General features: G+C 27.5%; 2 protein-coding genes across 3 annotated transcripts; both read left to right on the top strand.

Annotated features, from left to right (window-relative positions):
- Positions 1-92: 92 nt before the first annotated feature.
- LOC105146961 (uncharacterized) lies at positions 93-14,052 on the top strand. Its single transcript, XM_087402665.1, is given in 16 exon segments — positions 93-257; positions 635-867; positions 1,411-1,529; positions 1,628-1,827; positions 1,945-2,067; positions 2,145-2,289; positions 3,807-3,899; positions 3,971-4,131; positions 10,516-10,605; positions 11,286-11,514; positions 12,045-12,095; positions 12,252-12,448; positions 12,566-12,682; positions 12,754-12,913; positions 13,098-13,196; positions 13,840-14,052. Coding segments are annotated over 16 exon segments (2,292 nt in total). The 5' UTR covers positions 93-195.
- LOC147910996 (lysosomal aspartic protease-like) lies at positions 14,034-22,287 on the top strand. Of its 2 annotated transcripts, none has more exons than XM_087406438.1 (8): positions 14,034-17,914; positions 19,021-19,235; positions 19,759-19,877; positions 19,967-20,163; positions 20,281-20,397; positions 20,469-20,628; positions 20,813-20,911; positions 21,396-22,287. In XM_087406438.1, the coding sequence occupies exons 1-8, from the start codon at positions 17,853-17,855 to the stop codon at positions 21,561-21,563; spliced, it is 1,137 nt and encodes a 378-aa protein (XP_087262564.1). In that variant the 5' UTR covers positions 14,034-17,852; the 3' UTR covers positions 21,564-22,287. The 2 variants fall into 2 exon arrangements, with proteins under 2 accessions (XP_087262564.1, XP_087262562.1); XM_087406436.1 differs by having other exon boundaries at positions 19,006-19,235; positions 21,396-22,285.
- The last annotated feature ends 1,555 nt before the right edge of the window (positions 22,288-23,842 follow it).

Raw genomic sequence — 23,842 nt, 5'->3', positions numbered from 1 at the left:
TCATATAAACATTGTATCTTTTCTATAAACAATATTTATATTGGGAGTATTAATGATTGACCAAGTACGTCCTTTTTCAGTTGTGCGTTTTGACTGTGAAGAGAAAGAGAAATACAACTTTGCGCGAAAGAGAATTACAACGTTCCTAAAATCTTTTTGGTCTTACAGTTTTAATCATCAGGAAATTCGAAAAACATGTTCCGACTTTTCATATTGGTCGCAGCATTCGCCGTGCTGATCAACGCGGAATTGCGAAGGTGAGCTGAGCATATATAAACGAAGATTTGCGACTAATACTTCAACGATAATTAGAACAAATTTATGAAAAAATGTACTTTATATGTCAGATAAAAAATGCTTGAGGTTTTCTTCGAGGCTTACACTTTTTCTTTATCATGGCTTAAATGAAATAAGCATCACGAATATAAAATAACTAAATCATGTGATAAATCACATATCATGTGATACATAAATTAATAAATAAAGATAGTATTTATTTATTGACACTAAATTATTGAGGCTTTATTAATTTTCAAAATTAGAAAGCGTTTGAAGATGACTCAATTTGTATATATTGTATAATATTCGTATACGTAAATAAAATATAATGAAATTTTCTTTATATTACTTCAAGAATTTCGTTATACAAGACAAACTCCATTCAAAGATTGATTGGCATCGATCGTCGACATCATCGTTTAGTTAGAAGTACTAGCGTTGTAAGGAAACATTTATTTAATGATGACAATATTTCATACTATGGCTTTATCACAATTGGAACTCCACCGCAGAAGTTTAAAGTACTTATCGATACTGGTTCCTCAGATTTCTGGATAGCGTCTTCAAACTGTGACAATACTGCTTACTGTGAATATATATTAACATCGCTATTTCTTCAATATTTTGTTTGTTATATATAACATTACATTTATATTTAACAATATTATTATTGCACATACGGAAATAATTTTTATTGCTTTTTCTATTTGAATTATTCACATCAAAATGATATAATTGACGTAAAGATTCAGAATAGGGACGACAGTGCAGATTTTTTCTATCGCTTGTACCTTTTCTATCTATAGTAAAGTTTAAAATAGTGAAAAGAAATCTAAAGATTTTAATGTTAAAAGTTTCAATATTATGAAAATTAAAATCAGCGAGCAGATAAATATGGAGCTAAGTTTCACAATTTATACAAGCGATTTATTTTATTTATAATATCATGCTTATTCTAAGAGTGCAAACGAAACTTTGTCACAAGTTACAAAAGTTTTAATGCAAAATATGTAAATATAAATATACTTAATGGTTTAACAATTGTTAATTATACGTATATTTAAATTAATTACAGAAAAATTAATGTCTAGAATTTTTAACTGATGTACTTTTACTTACTATTTTATATAGGGGCACATAATAGATATGAATATGAAAAATCAAGCACATACGTGAAAAATGATACTTCATTCAATATTTCATATAATAGTGGTACGGTATCCGGATACTTATCTATGGATGTAGTGAATGTGAGTATGTGAGTCATTATCAAGAATACAGTATTCTATGTAGTTTTAATAATAATTTATAAAAATTTCCTAAAAATTATTATATCGATTCCTTGTAGATTGCTGGCCTTAATATTCAAAATCAAACATTCGGGGAAGTAATAAGTCAATTGGGAACCGCCTTATTTTATGCAAAATTTGACGGTATCTTGGGAATGGGATACTCCGAAGGAGTAGTTGCCAAAGGAATGATTCCCGTTTTTAATAACATGATTAAACAAGGCCTGGTGGAGCCAGTTTTTAGTTTTTATATAAATCGGCATGTATTATTTTTTATGCACTACGAGTGTTTAAAAATATTTTTTATTTAAATAGTTTGTCTTCTTATATTATAAAATTTGTTTTCCATATTAAAAAATAAATATAATCTGTACAGAAATTCTGTGTCCGAATTTGCTGGTGAACTGATATTGGGTGGCTCCGATCCCAATCATTATTTAGGCGAGCTTACATACGTTAATGTTACTCATAAAGGATACTGGCAAATTACGATGGATAAGTAGATATCTATTTTCTATATTACACGTGTGTATCAATCATAAATTATATATAATTGTTAATGCAATTGCACTTTAGGATTCAAATAGGACATAACAGTTTATGCTCGAATAGCTGTGAAGCTATCGTCGACACGGGCACTACTATGCTAATTGGATCAAGATTAGATATTGAAATTATTAACGAACTGATCGGAGCTACTTATATTAACGACGAAATAATTGTAAATAATGATACTTTTCGTAATGGCTCTCTTTCATCATTAAATAAATTACTGAAATATATTAGGTGTAATAAAAAGAAATCACGCGTAGACGAGATATAGATTACTAAAGCCATCTATTGGAAAAATAATGGATTTCTTTTTACTACACCTAATATTATTTATGAAATATTAGATGTATAACTTTGCTTCCGCCGTTTTCCTATAGATTGGCTTTAGCGGTAAGTGGTGAAATAAATAAATCATAGGTCATACAATAAACTTGGGCATCTGTCAACATATAATAAGATAATAGAAATATTAATCGATTTGTGTCTGCATCATAAAGTTATTCTCGATTGAAAATATCAGTCTACGAGTCAAATTCTCGTCATTTGTGGGAGGTTTTAATTTTCTGTTTCAATATGAAAAAATCTGCGGCTGAGACTCATCGAATGCTCTCAAATACTTATGGTGAGGCCGCTATTAGTGAAAGAATGTGTCGTGAGTGGTTTCAACACTTCAAGAACGGTGATTTTAACGTCGAAGACCGGCATAGCGGTGGAAGAGAGGTTTTCGAAAATGCAGAATTGGAGGCATTACTTGATCAAGACTTGTGTCAAAATCAAGAAGAATTGACACGATTATTGGGAGTGACTCAACAAGCCATTTCAAAACGCCTCAAAGTCATGGGAATGATTCAGAAGCAAGGAAATTGGGTGCCATACGAGTTGAAGTCGAGAGATGTTGAACGGCGTCTGTTTGCTTGTGAACAGCTGCTTGAAAGGCAAAGACGGAAGGGATTTCTGCATCGCATTGTGACTGGGGACGAAAAATGGGTTCATTACGATAACCCCAAGTGCAGAAAATCATGGGGAGTTCCCGGCCATGCTTGCACGTCGACAGCCAAACCGAATATTCACGGCTCCAAATTCATGCTCTGTATTTGGGACCAGCTCGGCGTAGTGTATTATGAGCTGTTAAAACCGACTAAAATCACAGGCGATCAGTATCGAACGCAATGCGTTTGAGCCGAGCATTGAAAGACAAACAGCCGCAATACAACGAGAGACACGATAAAGTGATTTTGCGGCATGACAATGCTCGATCCCATGTTGCGAAAGTGGTCAAGACATACTTGGAAACGTTGAAATGGGAAGTCCTACTCCACCCGCCGTATTCTCCAGACGTTGCTCCCTCTGACTATCACTTGTTTCGATCAACGGCCTGGCTGACCAGCACTTCCGGTCTTATGAAGAAGTAAAAAATTGGATCGATTCGTGGATCGCTTCAAAAGATGACCAGTTTTTTCGACATGGGATTCGTACGCTGCCCGAAAGATGGGAGAAAGTAGTGGTCAGCGGACAATACTTTGAATCATAAATGTATAACCAGTTTTTTACAATAAAGCCTCGAATTTCGGAAAAAAAAACGGCGGAAGCAAAGTTGTGCAAATACCTAATATATAATATTAATAAATGTATGATATATTACTAATTACATTAATATAGTTTATTAACATTAAGCTTTATTTAAAGGTGGATTGCAATAGGATTCATTATTTACCCAATATTAGTTTCTTCATAGGTGGTAAATCATTCGAAGTCACTCATGCAGATTATATTTATGTCGTAAATAACATCAAATTACATTTTAAATTGTTTTAGAATAGAAATGGCTTGCTATATTTAATTTATTGTAGGGCACAGAGAATGGTACTACGAAATGTATGAGCGCTTTTGAGAGTCTAAATTTCGATGATGAGTATGTGGAATCAATATGGATTTTGGGAAGTGTATTTATACATCGATACTTTATCGAGTTCGACATGAAGAATGACCGGATCGGTTTCGCTTCTAAGAAGTAATAAGAAATTCTTTTTATATTATATCTTTTTACATGTTTTTGCACGCAAATGTTAGAATATTTATATGATCAAATTAATAATGAGCCAAAAATTAAGACAAATATTTTAGAATATTTTAGAATACTTTTATCTAAATGATGTACTTTTAAATAAATACGTATGTGATATTTTAAAAAATTAAAAAAAAATTTGTAATATTATTTTTATTAATAATTTAGCTTCTTGTCTTTCATATAAATACTTTTTTTAATAAATAAATATAATAGCGCTCGGATGTTTGCACCACAAAGCAATATGTTAATAACGACCAATAAATGAGCACAAAGAGATGTTTGATTAATAAATTATTTAATATGTGTCTTAAAAAATATAATATATATATTTCGACTCAGAGCCTTCATCAGTATAATAATCGTGAAGCCTTACATTTTGATGTATAAAACTATAATTGATAACTATAAAACTATAATCTGAATCGTAAAACCAGTCATATTCCATAAATCATCGGCTTCTTTGAATATACTTATAGCATATTCGCATCTTATACCAAATCCGCAATGCTTAAATATGTAAGATGTAATTAGATTAAATTTATAGATAATTAATCTATTTATCTGAAATTCGTATATACATATGTTGTATTTCATATTGTGTATTTTGTGAAACATACATACATATAGTATAATGGACTCTTTTTTTATGCTTTAAGTATTCCATTATACTTTATATCAAAAACGATTGACAAAAACGATTGATCGATAATATATGAAGTAATTGGCCTATAACTCTTTTGGATGTTAGTCAGATTGGTGAAGATATAAAGAAACCACTGTTCAATTTTTATAAAAGATATTACTATGATATTATCTCATTTGGAACTCTACCGCAGGAGTTTAACGTACTTTTTGATACTGGTTCTTCAAATTTTTTTATATCATTTTTATATCATAACTTGCGAAAATATTATATCTATGATTGATAACACTGCTTGCTGTAAGTAAATCATAACATCACATTTTCTTCGACATTTCATTACTTTTTTGTGTTCACATTTATATTATATTTATATTTCACATTAGTTATATGTATATATCACAGTCAAAGTATATACATTTTTGTAAATGTATATTCTTCCCAGCAACACGCTATGTCTCAATTTTGGACTTTTTATAATCCTAGACAATGTATACACATTCACATAAAATTTATTATAGTAAATGCATATATTGATTGTAGTAGAAAACAGTAGTTGTACACATTTGAATTGACGCTTTGATTGTAACATATACAAGCACATTTGTAATTAATAACATCACTATAAATAATAGTTATTAATAATTACACATATGAGAATTGCTTTCTTTTATTTTAATATAATTATAAATTTATATTAAGTAAAAATATAGAGTACAAACACGATCTACCATATTTCATGTACAATTTTTATGATAATTTAAATCTAATAATTTTAAAATTAAAATCACTGAGAAGGTAAATTATATTACAAAATTAAATTTTGACAATCACATGTGGTTTATTTTGTTTATTATACGTATATTCTAAAGGTACAAGTGATTGCATTTGATACATAAGATACAATTTATATGTATGTTTATATGTTATAGATTAATAAGTAAAAAAATAATAAATACATTTGATATTATAACGAATTGTTAATATATATCTTTAAATAAATAAAAAAAATTTACTTTTAGCATCTTTAATTAGCAATAACTAGTTTTCTTTTACTGTTTTGTACAGCATCATATAAAAAATATGATAATAAGAAATCCCATACATACGTAGAAATTAGAACTCACATCGAGCTTGATTACGTGGTTGATAGTCTAACCGGACACTTATTTGATGTAGTGAAAGTAAATTGCCATCAAGCAATAATTCAATTTAGTTTCAATTAATTCAATTATAATTTACAAAAATTTTTTGAAGGAACATATCGATTTTTTTGTAGACTGTTGGCATTAGTGTTCTAAATCAAATATTCACAGAAGCGATAGAGATGGATTCAGCTTTTTCTATTCTGAAATTCGATGGAATTTTAGGAATGGGTTATCCCGCAATATCTATAAAACCCGTTTTCACAACATGATTGAACAAGGCCTAGTGTTGGCATCTGTTTTTAGTTTTTATTTAAATTAGCATGTACGTGTCTTTCTTCTACGCATGTTTAAAAATACTTTTTACTTAAAGACGTTTAAAATATGTTAAAAATAAGTTTGTCTTACTATATAACAAAATTTTTGTCTTTTTAATATGGAGAAACAATATTGTTTAATATTAAAAAATATAGAAAATTTCCTAATAAATTGATATGGGGTGATTCCGATCCCGCTTATTATCATGGCACATTAACGTATGTCAATATAACCATGAAAGGATACTGGCAATTTACTATGGATCAGTAATCATTTTTAAATTACATACATATATGAGCTACAAATTATATACCAGTTAATTGTTAATGCTGTAGGATTATAATGAATTATGATACAACTTTATGTGTGGCTGTGAAGCTATCGTTCACACTGATTCCTGGGATATCCAGCATCAGAAATCGCAGTTATTAACAAACAGAACATTTTATCGTGGTGAATAAACAATTGTAATTAGATGATTTTTGCAATAGCAGCTCTTTTTTAATAATATTAAATAAATTATTGGAATATACAATAATAAATGCTGGATTTATTACTGATTACAAAAGTATAGATTATTAACACTAATCTTTGTTTAAAGGTGGACTATAACGACATTCATAATTTGCCCCACATATATTTCGTCCTAGATGGTCAAATATTTTATTTTCTGGTGAAGATTATATCAACGTGAAAACAGTAAAATAAAGCCAAATAAAGTTTTAAGGCTTATAATCCTTTATAAAAAAAATTTCAGATTAATAATGTTGGAAGCGACAAACTACAAGAAATTTCTTGCAAAATGTATTAAATTATACGCATTTCTGAAGATAATAATTTTTGCAGTTAATGAAAAAACTTGATAAAATATTTTCTTGACAAAATACAAAAACTTTTCTTTCATTTTAAAATAAAAAATTATATTTCTCTTAGTTCGGCAGCTGTCATATATCTTATTTCGTTTTCTGATTATAATTCCACTTCAATTATTTCAATAATGGTTATTTATGTTACTGGAACACATAAAAAGTTTTAAGTATATTTTACAAATGATAGATTACAATGTATAATAAAAAAATACAATTTAATATAATTTGTGTTTCTTTAAATATTTTTCTCGCTTCTGATGTCATAATCTAAAATAGTAATGAATAGCAAAAAGTTAAATCGGTTTAGAATAGAAACATCATACCATATTCACTTTGTTATAGCTCGATGAGAATAGTATGTTATGTACAAGCGTCTTCATGAATTCGAAGAAAGAGAATATTTGGGTTTCGGGCGTTCCGTTTTTAATTAGATTTGAGTTCGACATGGGAAACGACCGAATGAGATTTGCGCATGCAAAATAAGTATTGTTTTCTCAAGAGATTGCTTTAAATGCTAGAAGATTTATTAAATGATAAGTAAATAATTAAGTCCCATAATCATCTTGGAATCTTTCTATAAAACATTGATCCAAGAATCTCATGCTTATTGTACTTTTTATTCAGGATTACTCAAATGTTAATTATGTTCTTAGATAAATGCATAATATATTTTAAAAAATTAAAATGAACATGTAAACGACATTATTGTTATCAATTTATTACTTTATATAGCTCATTATTTCAGCATAATATTGCATTGTCACACGAATTATAAATATAATTTGATCTGTTATTTTCAATATTTTTCTTTTTTTTTAATAAAATATAAAAATATGTAGGTGTACAAATAAGTTTTAAAGCGTTTTTAATGAAATTTAATATTTATTTATTTAGAAACGAAAACACACTTAATTATCAAAATAATCTTCATCATTATCTATGACCTTTAGCCATCTTTCGGGCAGCTTGCGAATTCCAGAAGCGAAGAAGGTTTCGTCTTTCGATGCGATAAAATTATCCACCCATTTTCGCACTTCTTCAAATGCTCGAAAGTGTACACCGAACAAGGCATTTTGCATTGACCGGAATAAATGATAATCAGAAGGGGCTATGTCTGGGCTATACGCCGAGTACGTCAGAACTTCCCAACCAAGAGCTAGCAACGTTTCTTTTATAGGTTTACCAACATGAGGCCTAGCGTTGTCATGAAGCAATTTCACAGGACGTTTTCCTTTGCCAGTAAATGGACGATTTCGTCCGATTTATTGATTTAAACGGATCAATTGTTGCAAGTTCGTTTTGTGTTTGACATGAGTTTTGATCGATTAATGCTTGCAATTCATTGTTTGTAACCTTCTGAGGAGCACCACTACGTTCTCTATCGCTAACATCAAAATCATCCTCTTTAAATCGCCTAAACCAAAACTCACATGTACTTTTGGATACAACATTGATTCCAAGAACAGAACAAATTGATTCACATGCTTTAGCAGCGCTTTTTCCTTGATGAAATTCGTATCGAATGAATGTCGAATAAATTGCTTGTCGCTCGCCATTTTAAAACCATTTAATTTTGAGGTTAAGTTTCCAATTTTGTGAAGTCAATTATGTTTTTTAATAGTACACATTAAGCGCCACTACATATCAAAAGAGCGCGAAAATATTTGAATTCTAAGTTTAAATTATACATTACACAAAAAACGCTTTAAAACTTATTTGTATACCTATATGTATTTTCTTCATGCCATCTCTGCATTTGTAAACTTATTTAAAGCAATAAACTGTTTTAAGTCATAGTTAATGTTATAGATTACATCTTATGTTTTCAGGAAATGTTTTCAGGATAATTTTAATATAATAATAATATATTTACAAAATATAATTTTGTGCATTTAAATAATTTTAAAAAATTATAAATTGTTTTTGAATAAGTTATTTAAACTGCAATAAAATAATAAATGTAAAATATATTGATCATGGTAAGAGAGCCGGATTTCTGCGGACACTTCACTATCATTTATCTCTTCATTATCCAAATTTGTAAGTGCATAAAATATGTACCTATCGATTTGACGTCATTTAAAAAAAAATTTTATTTTACATGTTCGATCTATACGCACTTGCATATGTCGCATATATATTTGCATTCGAATTATTTCTTTTTTCTTTACTTCCTTTTAAATATCGACAATTATTTCAATTATTCATTTTTTTCCACACTTTTAATTAACTAGTTAATTGAGTTGAATTTGAAAAACTATTATAGTTTCTTAATCTCTTTCTCTTTCATCAGATGTCTCATCGCCCAGTGAGAATAATAAAAAATTTATTATACAAAAATATAGATCGTAATACTTAACCGCATCAAATTAATAAATTAAAAAAAAATGTCGAGTTAGATTTATAGGAATGATTCACTGACATCAGCTAGATGACATCAGTTAAAATATGCATTTCAAAGGTGATAGCGACATTAATAGCTTTCAATAATCATAACTTAATTTTAATCAGATTCAGCAATGCTGAAAATCTTTATAAGAACTAACTTCATCGCGCGAGATAGATGAAAAACAACTTTTTAAATAATTCAACTTCTGATAACATAAAAATAATTTTATAACATTATTATAAGATATTATAACATAATTATAATATAATATAACATTTCAGGAAGCCTTATTTAAAAATCAGATTCTACCATTTTCTTTGAAATTTTTGACATATAAATTAAAAAATATTTGTCTTAATCGTTCAAGAACTACAGTATTATAACGATTCTTTAATAATAAATTTTGATTTGTCCCGCTAACAAGGCAAAAAAAAATAAAATATCGATGTATAAAATTAAATGCTGAGGATGGCTAAAAATGATCTGAAACATTAAATTATGTAATTATATAAAACAAATATATAAAACAAATATATTGTTTTTAGATAAATTTTAATACATTGTATACCGCTCAATCGCTTTCACTATTTTCATTATTTGATATACTATTCTTTGGTAAACTAACAAGATGAAAATAATACATAAATTTAAAATTAATAATTTTTTTTCGATGTATCTAAAACATTGAATCGCGAAATGTATAAGAAGTATGCTTAAACGCAAAATGATTTTTTAAAAGTTTTAGAGATTAGTTAATAAAAGGAACCAAAATCATTTTCAAAAAGCTCTGCCGGTTTAGTTGTCCTTTTTATCATTCACTCTTAAACACAGTTATGTATATAAGCCCGTATGTATATAAACAGCATTGGGAACGTTAATGATTGACTCTTGTATTCTGTTATGTGATCTATGTATGAACTGATTTGAAGAGGAGTTACAACGCTTCTAAAACGTTCTTGATACTTGATACGTAGTTCTAATTGCTTCGAGAAACATGTTTCGATCTTTAGTGTTAATCGTGGCACTCATCGAATTGATCAATTCGGCATTGTTAAGGTGAGATAGTGAAAATGTTGATTCGTGACAAATATTTCAACGATAATTAGAACAAAACTGTTGAAAAATGTTTTTGGATGTAATCTTTTGAAAAAAGCTTTTGAGTATTTAAAGATCGGAATTTTATTATCTTTATGTCTTAGGTGAGATGAACATCATGGAAACTGAAATTCGCATTTAAAATATGTAAACATTATTTAAATGCGTAAATAGATTAAAGTTAATTGCATTAATTACTTAGTACTGATGTTGAGACATAAATAATATTTAAATATGAGAGGAAATTAAATTAAAAATTAAATTATTTTGTTCGAAATTCGAATGTTGTGCGATCTTTGTGGAATTATGAAATGTATAGGTGTGTGTGTGTGTGTGTGTGTGTGTGTGTGTGTATGTGTGTACACAATATGTAATATAATGGTATCTTTTGTGTTATATTTCACAATTACACGAAGATATAAATATGGTACAACATATGAATTTCGGATAAATTAATTAATTATTTAAAATTTAATTTCTTCTTATTTTTGGATTATTTATGCTTCAACATTTCCGTTTCCATGATACTTTATCTCACTTAAGACATACGTATACGTACATATATATATATATATATATATATATATATATATATATATATATATATGTAACATAATGGATTTCTTATGTGTTTCTTCAAGAATTCCATTATATAGGACAAACTATATTCGAAAATGGATTTCCATTAAAGGTCGACGATATGATTTGACTGATTTACCAAAGGCACGACTGTTTTATTTATATGATAAACAATACTATGGCATTATCTCAGTTGGAACCCCACCGCAAATATTTAACATTCATTTCGACACTGGTTCCTCTAATTTTTTTTACCATCCATCAACTGTTACACTGATAATATTCAATGCTGTATGTAAATCATAATGTAACATTTCTTCGATTATTTTATTTACTTTTACATTTATACTATTATACTTATATTTTATGTTATTTATATTTATACTTATATACGAGCATATTTATATTTAATAATATTACTATTACATATGTAGAAATGATATCAATTGCTTTTTTATTTTAATGACTGACTTTAAGTAAAAATTTAGGTTACAAATGTAATCTATATATTTCAAGTATAATTTTTCAAGTATAATTTTTATGATGTGATTTGAAATTTAATAATATAAAAATTAAAATAATTATGAAGGTAAATATTACGAAATTAAATTTTACAATCATATGTTGTTTATTTTATTTATCGTGCTAACTTTAAATGTATAAATGATTATCTTTGATATAATTCATATGTTAAAGCAAAGAAATAATAAATGTTCTCGTTCTTATAACGATTGTTAAAATATACATCTTTAAATTAATAAACAGAAATTTATTTTTAGCATATTTAACAACAACTGATTTTCTGTTATTATTTTATATAGCATCAGTTAGAAGATATAATAACAGTGAATCCTACACATACATGGAAATTGGTAATTATGTCAAATTTCGTTACGCGGTTGGTGGGCTAACTGGATATTTATCTAGTGATGTAGTGAATGTAGGTGGTCGTCAACAACAACCAATTCGATTTAATCTCAATTATAATTTATAAAAACTTTTTGAACTTACATATCACCGTTTTATAGATTGCTGGCGTTAATGTTCAAAATCAAATATTCACACAAGCGATAACACGGGATCTGACTTTTGCCTATCTGTCATACGATGGAATCTTAGGAATGGGTTACCCAGAGATATCTACAAAAGGAGTGCCTCCTGTTTTCACCACCATGATTGAACAAGGCCTAGTGTCGGCACCTGTTTTTAGTTTTTATCTGAATCGGCATGTACCTCTTTTTTATGTCTAAAAATATTCTTTCAACAGTTCGTTTTATTATAATACAAAATTATTTTTTTAATAAACAATATTTTAATATGAAAAAAAATAAAATTTGTACAGAAATTATTATTACGGTAGTGAACTGATATTGGGTGGTATCGATCCTCTTTATTCTAACACCGAGTTCACTTATGTTAATGTATCTCACAAAGGATACTGGCAATTTCCCATAGATAAGTACGTTATTATTTTTTAAACTACATATACATATAGCTAACGGATGATATAATTAATTGTTAATGCTGTAGGATAAAAATGAGACATATGGTTTTCTGTGACGATGGCTGTGAAGCTATCGCTCACACTGGCTTTTCGGGGCTATCTGGACCAGCATCAGAAATCGAATTTATTAACAACGAAGTTGATACATTAAGACGAGTTGGAATTTCTCATGATGGAGATATATTTGTAAATAAATGATAAATTTTCCAATGGCAGCTCTCTTTTAATGATACTGACTAAATTACTAAAATAAATTAATAAATGTCTGATTTGTTCTCATTGAAATATGGTTTATTAATACTAAGCTTTTTATTTATAATATTGGTTTTATTAATCTGGACTACTAGTAGGTATTAAATTTTGTTTAAAGGTGGACTGCCATGAGATTTCTAAATTGCCCAATGTTACTTTCTTTTTGAATAATAAACCATTCGTACTCACTGCAAAAGATTACATCAATACGAGAACGGTAAATATCATTAAATAAAGGTTTAAAATACCTAATAATTCACCATGAATCTTTAGATTAACTGTTTCAGAAGCGATAAAGTACATAAGAATTCTTACAAAATATATTAAATTGGATGTATATTCTTCAAGATAATATTTTTGCATTAAATAGAATACACTTGAAAAAGAATATACTGACTTTCTCGCAAATCATACAGTTAATTTTGTTTTCTGGGGTTATAATTCAATTCATAATTAATAATTTAATAATTGAATAATTTTATATTAATAATTTTTATAAGATTATTTATTGATTTTACTGTAACACGTAGAGAGGTTTGTGTATATTTTACAAATGTGTCGAATATGCAATATTGTTAAATTACATTTAGAAATGTATTTTAATGTAATATAGAATACTTTTTAAAATATTAGATGTAGTAAAAAGAAATTCATTATTTTTCCAATAGATGACTTTAGTTATCTGTATCACGCATAAACGAGATACAGATTACTTAAGCCATCTATTGAAAGAATAATGTATTTCTTTTTACTATACCTAATATATTTTCTCGCTTTTGATTTTTTAATATAAGATGGTAATGAATAGAGCTATAAATTATTTTGAAATGAATAATCAAACTATGTTCAATATGTTGTAGCTCTATATGAACAAGTACAACCGTACGTTATGTACAAGCTATTTCGTAAATTCCAAGGATTATTTTAGTTTAAATGATATTTGGATTTTGGGTATTCCATTTTTTAATCGGTTTTATACTGTGTTCGACATGGGGAACAACCGAGTGGGATTTGCGCATGCAAAATAAGTATTGTTTTCTCAAGAGATTATTTTAAATGCTAGAAGATTATAAGAAATAATGAGCGAATTATTTTGTCTTGCGAAGTCTTTTTTTAAATTTTTTTTTGGTTCTTAATTCTTATATTTATGACGTTGATATTTTTATTTGGAGTAATTTAAGCGTTAACTTCATTCTTGATACAAGCGTATAATTAATAAAATTATAATGAAGATTTGCTATCAACGATTAATATAACCCATTCTTCCAACATGTCATATTATCATGCAATATAAATATAATTTTGTTAATCTTAATATCTTTTTCATGTTTATTAAAATGTAAAAGTTATATGTATTTTTCAATGCGGACTCTGCGTTTGTAAACTTATCTAAAATCTAAAGCAATAAATTCGATTGTAATTAATGTTATCGAATATCTTACGTAGGAAATGATAATAATACATATTTTTTAAAATAATTTTGCTTTATTAAGATTATATATTATAACTAAATAATATGTTTAAACTTAAGGAATGAATAGAATATATTGACTATAAAAATTGCTATTTCTGTAGACAATTTTATTCATCTCTTCATTATCTCACTTATTTTATAAGTACATAAAATTTACTTACAAAATAAAATAAATTATTTATATCGGTGGGTTACATGATGATATAAATAATATTTCCGATATATATATCAACCACATTTGTAATATACGATCTTTCAAATACAATTTGGAAGTATTATAGTGTATATCTTTTATCTGCGTCACTTTCATATCGGTTTGATGATTTCTTTTTCTTTATTCTTATTTTTACATGTACATTCGGTAGTGTACAGCTCATAATTGCTTTCCAGTTGTTTTTTTTTTACTTATCGATTGTTCACTGTTATTTTCGGGTAATTCATTTTTTTCGCATTTACTTCTTTTAGATTTGTATAGTACCTTGTATAGTTTATCTTACATAATTTAAATTTTAAAGTTATATATTTTAATATATTATGCGAGACTCTTGAGTGAATATGAATTTATAGACTCAATTCTTTAGGTTATACCAAGGAATAAATTACTGTGGGCATTGTAATGTATAGATTTGGGTCATTACTGAATATTTTTTAAGAGAATAGTGTATTATAATAACCGATGTTAGGTTATATTATTATTGATCAAAACATTAATGGGCATAAAAAGTTCGATATTACGTGGTCATAACTTGGGCATTATTGGTACAAGACATTGATGTACAATGGTTTGATCAGAGGTTTGTCCTTTAGTTACATCGTTTTATTTTTCAAAATTCAATTTCTAATATCGTATTGTAGAATAAAATATATTCCACAATTATCGTTTCAACCAGTGATTTAACTGATTTGTGTTTGAAGGACTCTTCTATTTTTTCACTTGTTCCTTCGTTGGGGATCACATTTTATACCGATGAATAAGGTTGAATATTGATGAAAATAGCCCAATCGAGCCAAATCATTTAATTCTGTAATAATATTCGTCAAATTATATATGGTTTTTAGATACATTTTTGCGTATTGTTTAGGGTATTGATTTTCAATTGCTCTCATTATTCTAGTCCCAGGTTTCTGTGTCATTTATTGTATCATTTATTCTGTATCATTAATTGTAAGCTTATGCTATCAAGACAAAAGATGCATATTTTAAAGATTAATACGTGGATGATTTAAATATAAACGAGAATTTTTTCTTATTATTTATTGGAGAGAATAAAGATATAAAGAAACAAATTACCTCTATATAGTACTCTGCTACATAAATATATTTTTACCAGAGGATAAGCAATTTGGCGATCCCGTTTTCATTAAAAATAGTAGATTGTGTCTACAACTAAATGCGCAAGAATTCTTCTCCACTGGTACCGTTCACGAATCGTATTGTCCTCCCAATTCTTCTCTCAGTAGTAACAAACAAGTAATAATTGTATGGAAAGATTTGTCTCAATGGGAATATCATGTTTGAGCCGCTAAAATAATAGGGAGGATGCCCATTATTTTAAGGCAATAGGACAATGCCAGTATAGAGGAATTCGTGCGCAATTAGCTACAGACACAACCTACTACTTTTTATAAATAGGGGATCGCTAAACTGTCTATTCGCTGGAAAGAATATATCAAATTGCAGGGAACTATGTAGCAAAGTAGTTTGTTTTTTTCATATTTTTTTATATTTTATTCTCTTTCTTATCTATTAAATATTAAAAAAAGAAATTCTCGTTTATATTTGATCCACCCTCATTTTTATTAATCAAATTTATTTAAATACATTGAATCATGCGTAAATATGAGTGTGGACAAATGCGAACTGCATTTTTTTAAAAATTTATTTGAGACTTGTTTAACAAAAAGTACTAAAGTCACTTTTGGAATGTTTCGTCCGTTTCGTCCTTTTCGTCCCTTCCCAACATATAAATTCGTATATAAATGACATTAAGAACGCTAATTGACTTCATTATGGTTTGTTGTGCATCGTAATTATGAATTGATTTGAAAAGGAGTCCTAACATTTCTGAAATCTTCTTAGATTTAATCGTCAGAAAATTCGGGAAACATATTTCGATTGTTCCTTGCAGTTGCCGCACTCATCGTGCTGATCAATTCGTAATTGCACAGGTGAGCACGAGTAAAGGTTGAGTCACAATAAATACTTCAATCATAATTAATATAAAGTTATACTTTGTGTTAGAGTAATGTGATCAGATAAAAACATGCTCCAAACTTCTTTGAGACTTGCAATTTATTTTTCTTTACATCTTAAGTGAAATATGTGAACGGAAAAGTTCGAATCTAAAATATATAACGTTATTTGATAGGCAGGGTTTTGTTTGCTTACAAAACGATTGCCTAGCTTCAATTGCACACAGCATATTACACACACGACAATATTGTACACAGCGTATTGCATACACTACAGTATTGCACACATGATGCTATTGGTTTAGTTTACATCGTACACTTGAGACGCGTATTAACTAGTAATTTTCTATCAAATTATTTCAATTTTTATTGGAATGCATTTAATGATGTATCGAATTAGTACAATATTTTGTCTCAATCTATAAAAATTTTCTTAAAGACATAAATACATTTTGATAAGTTGTTGATTTTAATATTTTAAATCAAATATTCGAAAATCATTCTTTGCTGGGCAATTTTTCATAAAGAATGAAATATATAGACTGTATGTTTTTTAAAATTATGTATAATAAAAAAATGAGTATTAATTATAGAAAATATGTCATCTGAAAAAAAGCGAAAATTTAAAATTCTATTGTTTGTATGCTCAAAAAGTAAAGTTGAGATATTTTGTTTCTAAAATCAGGAATTTGTATGAGAAGCTCGTTTTTTTAATAGAACAGTATGTATTTATTGTATAAAATTGCTAATTAATGATTATAATTATTATTAATGTATGTTAATATTATATATCCCATAAAGGATATTGGCAATTTACTATTGACAAGTATGATATTATTTTCTAAATTATGGACACATCATTTGTGGATTATAAATAAAATAATTATTGATCATGTCGCTATAGGATTCAAATGGAAAATAAAACCTAATGTGCAAGTTTTGTCGAGCTAACTTCTGGCAATATAGAAATAATTTCCAGATAATTTCAAATCATTTTCAAAAAGCTCTGCCGATTTTGTTGTCCTTTTTATCATTCCTAAACACAGTTACGTATATAAGCGCGTAAACAGCATTGGGTACGCTAATGATTGACCTTTCTCTTGTATTCTGTTATATGATCTATGTATGAACTGATTTGAAGAGGAGTTACAACGCTTCTAAAACGTTCTTGATACTTGATACGTAGTTCTAATTACTTCGAGAAACATGTTTCGATCATTAGTATTAATCGTGGCACTCATCGAATTGATCAATTCGGCATTGTTAAGGTGAGATAGTGAAAATGTTGATTCGTGACAAATATTTCAACGATAATTAGAACAAAACTGTTGAAAAATGTTTTTGGATGTAATCTTTTGAAAAAAGCTTTTGAATATTTAAAGATCGGAATTTTATTATCTTTCTGTCTTAGATGAGATGAATATCATGGAAAGTGAAATTCGCATTTAAAATATGTAAACATTAAGATAGGAACAAGACCGTTTATATTAAATAACATTACAATCCAAAGCGCCACTACGGTCTAAGTATTAAGATGTTGAACTAATATATAATATATATTATTCAAACGAATAAATTAACCTCAGAAATAATAATTACGTATCGATATGGTTGTCGACATTAACGCAATTAATCTGAAATGTAATAATCCCCCCAAAAAGTTTATTACAGTGTTTTAAGATTAATTTGGGGAATTTTTGGGGGGATTATTACATTTCAGATTAATTGCGTTAATGTCGACAACCATATCGACACGTAATTATTATTTCTGAGGTTAATTTATTCGTTTGAATAATATATATTATATATTAGTTCAATATCTTAATACTTAGACCGTAGTGGCGCTTCGGATTGTAATGTTATGTAAACATTATTTAAATGCGTAAATAGATTAGAGTTAATTGCATTAATTACTTAGTACTGAAATGTTGAGACGTAAATAATATTTAAATGTAAGAGGAAATTAAATTAAAAATTAAATTATTTTGTTCGAAATTCGAATGTTGTGCGATCTTTGTGGAATTATGAAATGTATAGGTGTGTGTGTGTGTGTGTGTGTGTGTGTGTGTGTGTGTGTGTATGTGTGTACACAATATGTAATATAATGGTATCTTTTGTGTTATATTTCACAATTACACGAAGATATAAATATGGTACAACATATGAATTTCGGATAAATTAATTAATTATTTAAAATTTAATTTCTTCTTATTTTTGGATTATTTATGCTTCAACATTTCCGTTTCCATGATACTTTATCTCACTTAAGACATACGTATACGTACATATATATATATATATATATATATATATATATATATATATGTAACATAATGGATTTCTTATGTGTTTCTTCAAGAATTCCATTATATAGGACAAACTATATTCGAAAATGGATTTCCATTAAAGGTCGACGATATGATTTGACTGATTTACCAAAGGCACGACTGTTTTATTTATATGATAAACAATACTATGGCATTATCTCAGTTGGAACCCCACCGCAAATATTTAACATTCATTTCGACACTGGTTCCTCTAATTTTTTTTTACCATCCATCAACTGTTACACTGATAATATTCAATGCTGTATGTAAATCATAATGTAACATTTCTTCGATTATTTTATTTACTTTTACATTTATACTATTATACTTATATTTTATGTTATTTATATTTATACTTATATACAAGCACATTTATATTTAATAATATTACTATTACATATGTAGAAATGATATCAATTGCTTTTTTTTTTAATGACTAACTTTAAGTAAAAATATAGGGTACAAAGGTAAAACATATATATTTCAAGTATAATTTTTATGATGTGATTTGAAATTTAATAGTATGAAAATTAAAATAACTATGAAGGTTAATATTATGAAATTAAATGTTACAATTATATGTTGTTTATTTTATTTATCGTGATTACTTTAAACGTATAAATGATTATTATTGATATATAATTGATATAATTCATGTTAAAGGAAAGAAATAATAAATATTTCCGTTCTTATATAACGATTGTTAATATATATTAAATTAATAAACAGAAATTTATTTTTAGCAAATTTAACAACAACTAATTTTCTGTTATTATTTTTTATAGCATCAGTTAAAAGATATAATAGCAATGAATCCCACACATACATAGAAGTTGGTACTTATATTGGACTTCGTTACACGGTTGGTGAGCTGACTGGATATTTATCTACTGATGTAGTAAATGTAGGTTGTCATCAAACAAACAGTTCGATTTAATCTTAATTATAATTTATAAAAATTTTTTTGATGCATCACATAACACCATTTTATAGATTGCTGGCGTTAATGTTCAAAATCAAACCTTCACAGAAGCGGTAACACGGGATCTGACTTTTGCCTATCTGTCATACGATGGAATTTTAGGAATGGGTTACCCAGAGATATCTACAAAAGGAGTGCCTCCTGTTTTCACCACCATGATTGAACAAGGCCTAGTGTCGGCACCTGTTTTTAGTTTTTATCTGAATCGGCATGTACCTCTTTTTTATGTCTAAAAATATTCTTTCAACAGTTCGTTTTATTATAATACAAAATTATTTTTTTAATAAACAATATTTTAATATGAAAAAAAATAAAATTTGTACAGAAATTATTATTACGGTAGTGAACTGATATTGGGTGGTATCGATCCTCTTTATTCTAACACCGAGTTCACTTATGTTAATGTATCCCACAAAGGATACTGGCAATTTCCCATAGATAAGTACGTTATTATTTTTTAAACTACATATACATATAGCTAACGGATTATATAGCTAATTGTTAATGCTGTAGGATAAAAATGAGACATATGATTTTCTGTGAGGATGGCTGTGAAGCTATCGCCCACACTGGCTTTTCGGGATTATCTGGACCAGCCTCAGAAATCGAATTTATTAACAACGAAATTGATTCATTAAGACGAGTTGGAATTTCTCATGCAGGAGATCTATTTGTAAGTAGATAATAAATTTTCCAATGGCAGCTCTCTTTTAATGATACTGAATAAATTACTAAAATAAATTAATTAATGTCTGATTTGTTCCCGTTGACAATAATATGATTTATTAATATTAAGCTTTATTGTGATATTGGTTTTATTAATCTGGACTATTAGTAGGTATTAACTTTGTTTAAAGGTGGACTGCCGTCAGATTTCTAAATTGCCCAATGTTATTTTCTTCCTGAATAATAAACCATTAGTACTCACTCCAAAAGATTACATCAATACGAGAACGGTAAATATCATTAAATATCATTAAAATATCTAATAACTCACCACGAATCCTTAGAATGACAGTTTCAGAAGTGATAAAATACATAAAAACTCGTACAAAATATATTAAATTGGATATATTCTTCAAGATAATATTTTTACATTCAATATAATACACTTGAAAAAGAATATACTGACTTTCTCGCAAATCATACAGTTAATTTTGTTTTCTGAGGTTATAATTCAATTCATAATTAATAATTTAATTATAATGTTATTTACTGATTTTATTGTAACACATAGAGAAGTTTGCGTATATTTTACAAATATGTCGAATGCAATATTGTTTGATAAATTACATTTAGAAATACATTTTAATATAATATATAATATTTTTTAAAATATATTTTCTCGCTTTTGATTTTGTAATATAAGAATGTAATGAATAGACAAGAGCTATAAACTATTTTGAAATGAAATATCAAACCATGTTCAATATGTTGCAGCTCTATACGGACAAGTACAACCTTACGTTATGTACAAGCTATTTCGTAAATTCCAAGGAATATTTTGGTATAAATGATATTTGGATTTTGGGTATTCCATTTTTTAATCGGTTTTATACTGTGTTCGACATGGGGAACGACCGAGTGGGATTTGCGCATGCAAAATAAATATTGTTTTCTCAAGAGATTATTTTAAATGCTAGAAGATTATAGAAAATAATGAGCGAATTATTTTGTCTTGCAGTCTTTAGAATCTTTTTTTAAATTTTTTTTTTGGCTCTTATTTCTTATATTTATGGCGTATATATTTTTATTTGGAATTATTTAAGCGTTAACTTTATTCTTGATAAAAGCGTATAATTTATAAAATTACGATGAAGATTTGCTATCAATGATTATTATAACCCATTCTTCCAACATGTCATATTATCACGCAATATAAATATAATCCTGTTAATCTTAATATCTCTTTTAAGTTTATCAAAATGTGAAAGTTATATGTAGTTTTCAATGCGGACTCTGTATTTGTAAACTTATCTAAAATCTAAAGCAATAAATTCGATTGTAATTAATGTTATCGAATATCTTACGTAGGAAATGATAATAATACATATTTTTTAAAATAATTTTGCTTTATTAAGATTATATATTATAACTAAATAATTTGTTTAAACTTAAGGAATGAATAGAATATATTGACTATAAGAATTGCTATTTCTGTTGACATCTTATTCATCTCTTCATTTATTTTGTATGTACATAAAATTTACTTACAAAATAAAATAAATATTATTTATATCGGTGGGTTACACGATATAAATAATATTTATTCCCCCCCCCCCCCCGATCAACCACATTTGTATTATACCATCTTTCAAATACAATTTGGAAGTATTACAGTATATATTTTTTATCTGCGTCACTTTCATATCTATTTGATGATTTCTTTTTCTTTATTCTTATTTTTACATGTACATTCCGAAGTGTACAGCTCATAGTTGCTTTCCGATTGTTTTTTTTTTACTTATCGATTGTTCACTGTTATTTTCAGGTAATAATTCATTTTTTTCATATTTACTTCTTTTATATTTGTATAGTACCATTTATCTTACTACATAATTTATATTTTATGTTATATATTTTAATATATTATGCGAGACTCTTGAATGAGTTTGAATTTATAGTCTCAATTCTTTAGGTTATACCAAGGAATAAATTATTGTGGGCATTGTAATGTATTGATTTGGAGCATTACTTAACATTTTTTAAGAGAATTGTGTATTATAATAACCGATGTTAGGTTATATTATTATTGATCAAGACATTAATGAGCATAAAAAATTCGATATTACTAGGTCATAACTTGGGTATTACTTGTACATTATTGGTACTAGACATTGATGTACAATGGTTTGGTCAGCGGTTTGTCCTTTAGTTATACCGTTTTATTTTTCAAAATTCAATTTCTGATATTGTATTGTAGAATAAAATATATTCCACAATTATCGTTTCAACCAGCGATTTAATTGGTTTGTGTTTGAAGGATTCTTCTATTTTTTCACTTGTTTCTTCGTTGGGGAACACATTTTATACCGATGAATAAGGTTTAATATTGATGAAAATAATCCAATCGAGCCAAATCATTTAATTCTGTAATTATATTTGTCAAATTATATATGGTTTTTAGATACATTTTTGCGTATTGTTTAGGGATTGATTTTCAATTGCTCTCATTATTTTAATCCCAGGTTTCTGTATCATTTATTCTGTATCATTTATTGTAAGCTTATGCTATCAAGACAAAAGATGCATACTTTAAAGATTAATACGTCGATTAATACGATGATTTAAATATAAATGAGAATTTCTTCTTATTATTTATTGAAGAGAATAAAAATATAAAGAAACAAATTATCTTTCTATATAGTACTCTGTGCTACATAAATATATTTTTACCAGAGGATAAACAATTTGGCGATCCCGTTTTCATTAAAAATAGTAGGTTGTGTCTACAACTCATTGCGCAAGAATTCTTCTCCACTGGTACCGTTCACGAATCGTATTGTCCTCCCAATTCTTCTCTCAGTAGTAACAAACAAGTAATAATTGGAAAGATTTGTCTTAATGCGAATATCATGTTTGAGCCGCTAAAATAATGGGGAAGATTCTAGGACAATGCCAGTATAGAGAAATTCGTCCGCAATTAGCTGCAGACACAACCTACTACTTTTTATGAATAGGGGATCGCTAAACTGTCTATCCGTTGGAAAAAATATATCAAATTGCAGGGAACTATGTAGAAAAGTAATTTGTTTTTTTTTAAATATTTTTATTCTCTCTCTTATCTACTAAATGTTAAAAAAAGAAATTCTCCCTTATATTTGAGCCACCCTCATGTTTATTAATCAAATTTATTCTAATACATTGAGTCAGGCATGTATACAAAA

Source organism: Acromyrmex echinatior, chromosome 1, assembly GCF_024713525.1.
Source record: "Acromyrmex echinatior isolate Ae372 chromosome 1, ASM2471352v2, whole genome shotgun sequence".
Taxonomy (NCBI): Eukaryota; Metazoa; Arthropoda; class Insecta; order Hymenoptera; family Formicidae; genus Acromyrmex; species Acromyrmex echinatior.
The sequence above is the reverse complement of the archived record's forward strand: the minus strand, read 5'-3'. Positions and strand labels throughout refer to the sequence as shown.

Coding starts and splice junctions, on each gene's coding strand:
- LOC147910996 (XM_087406436.1), top strand. CDS start 17,853: ATGTTTCGATCATTAGTATTAATCGTGGCACTCATCGAATTGATCAAT. Junction 19,236..19,758: donor CACTGATAATATTCAATGCT/GTATGTAAATCA, acceptor TATTTTTTATAG/CATCAGTTAAAAGATATAAT. Junction 20,629..20,812: donor CTCATGCAGGAGATCTATTT/GTAAGTAGATAA, acceptor CTTTGTTTAAAG/GTGGACTGCCGTCAGATTTC.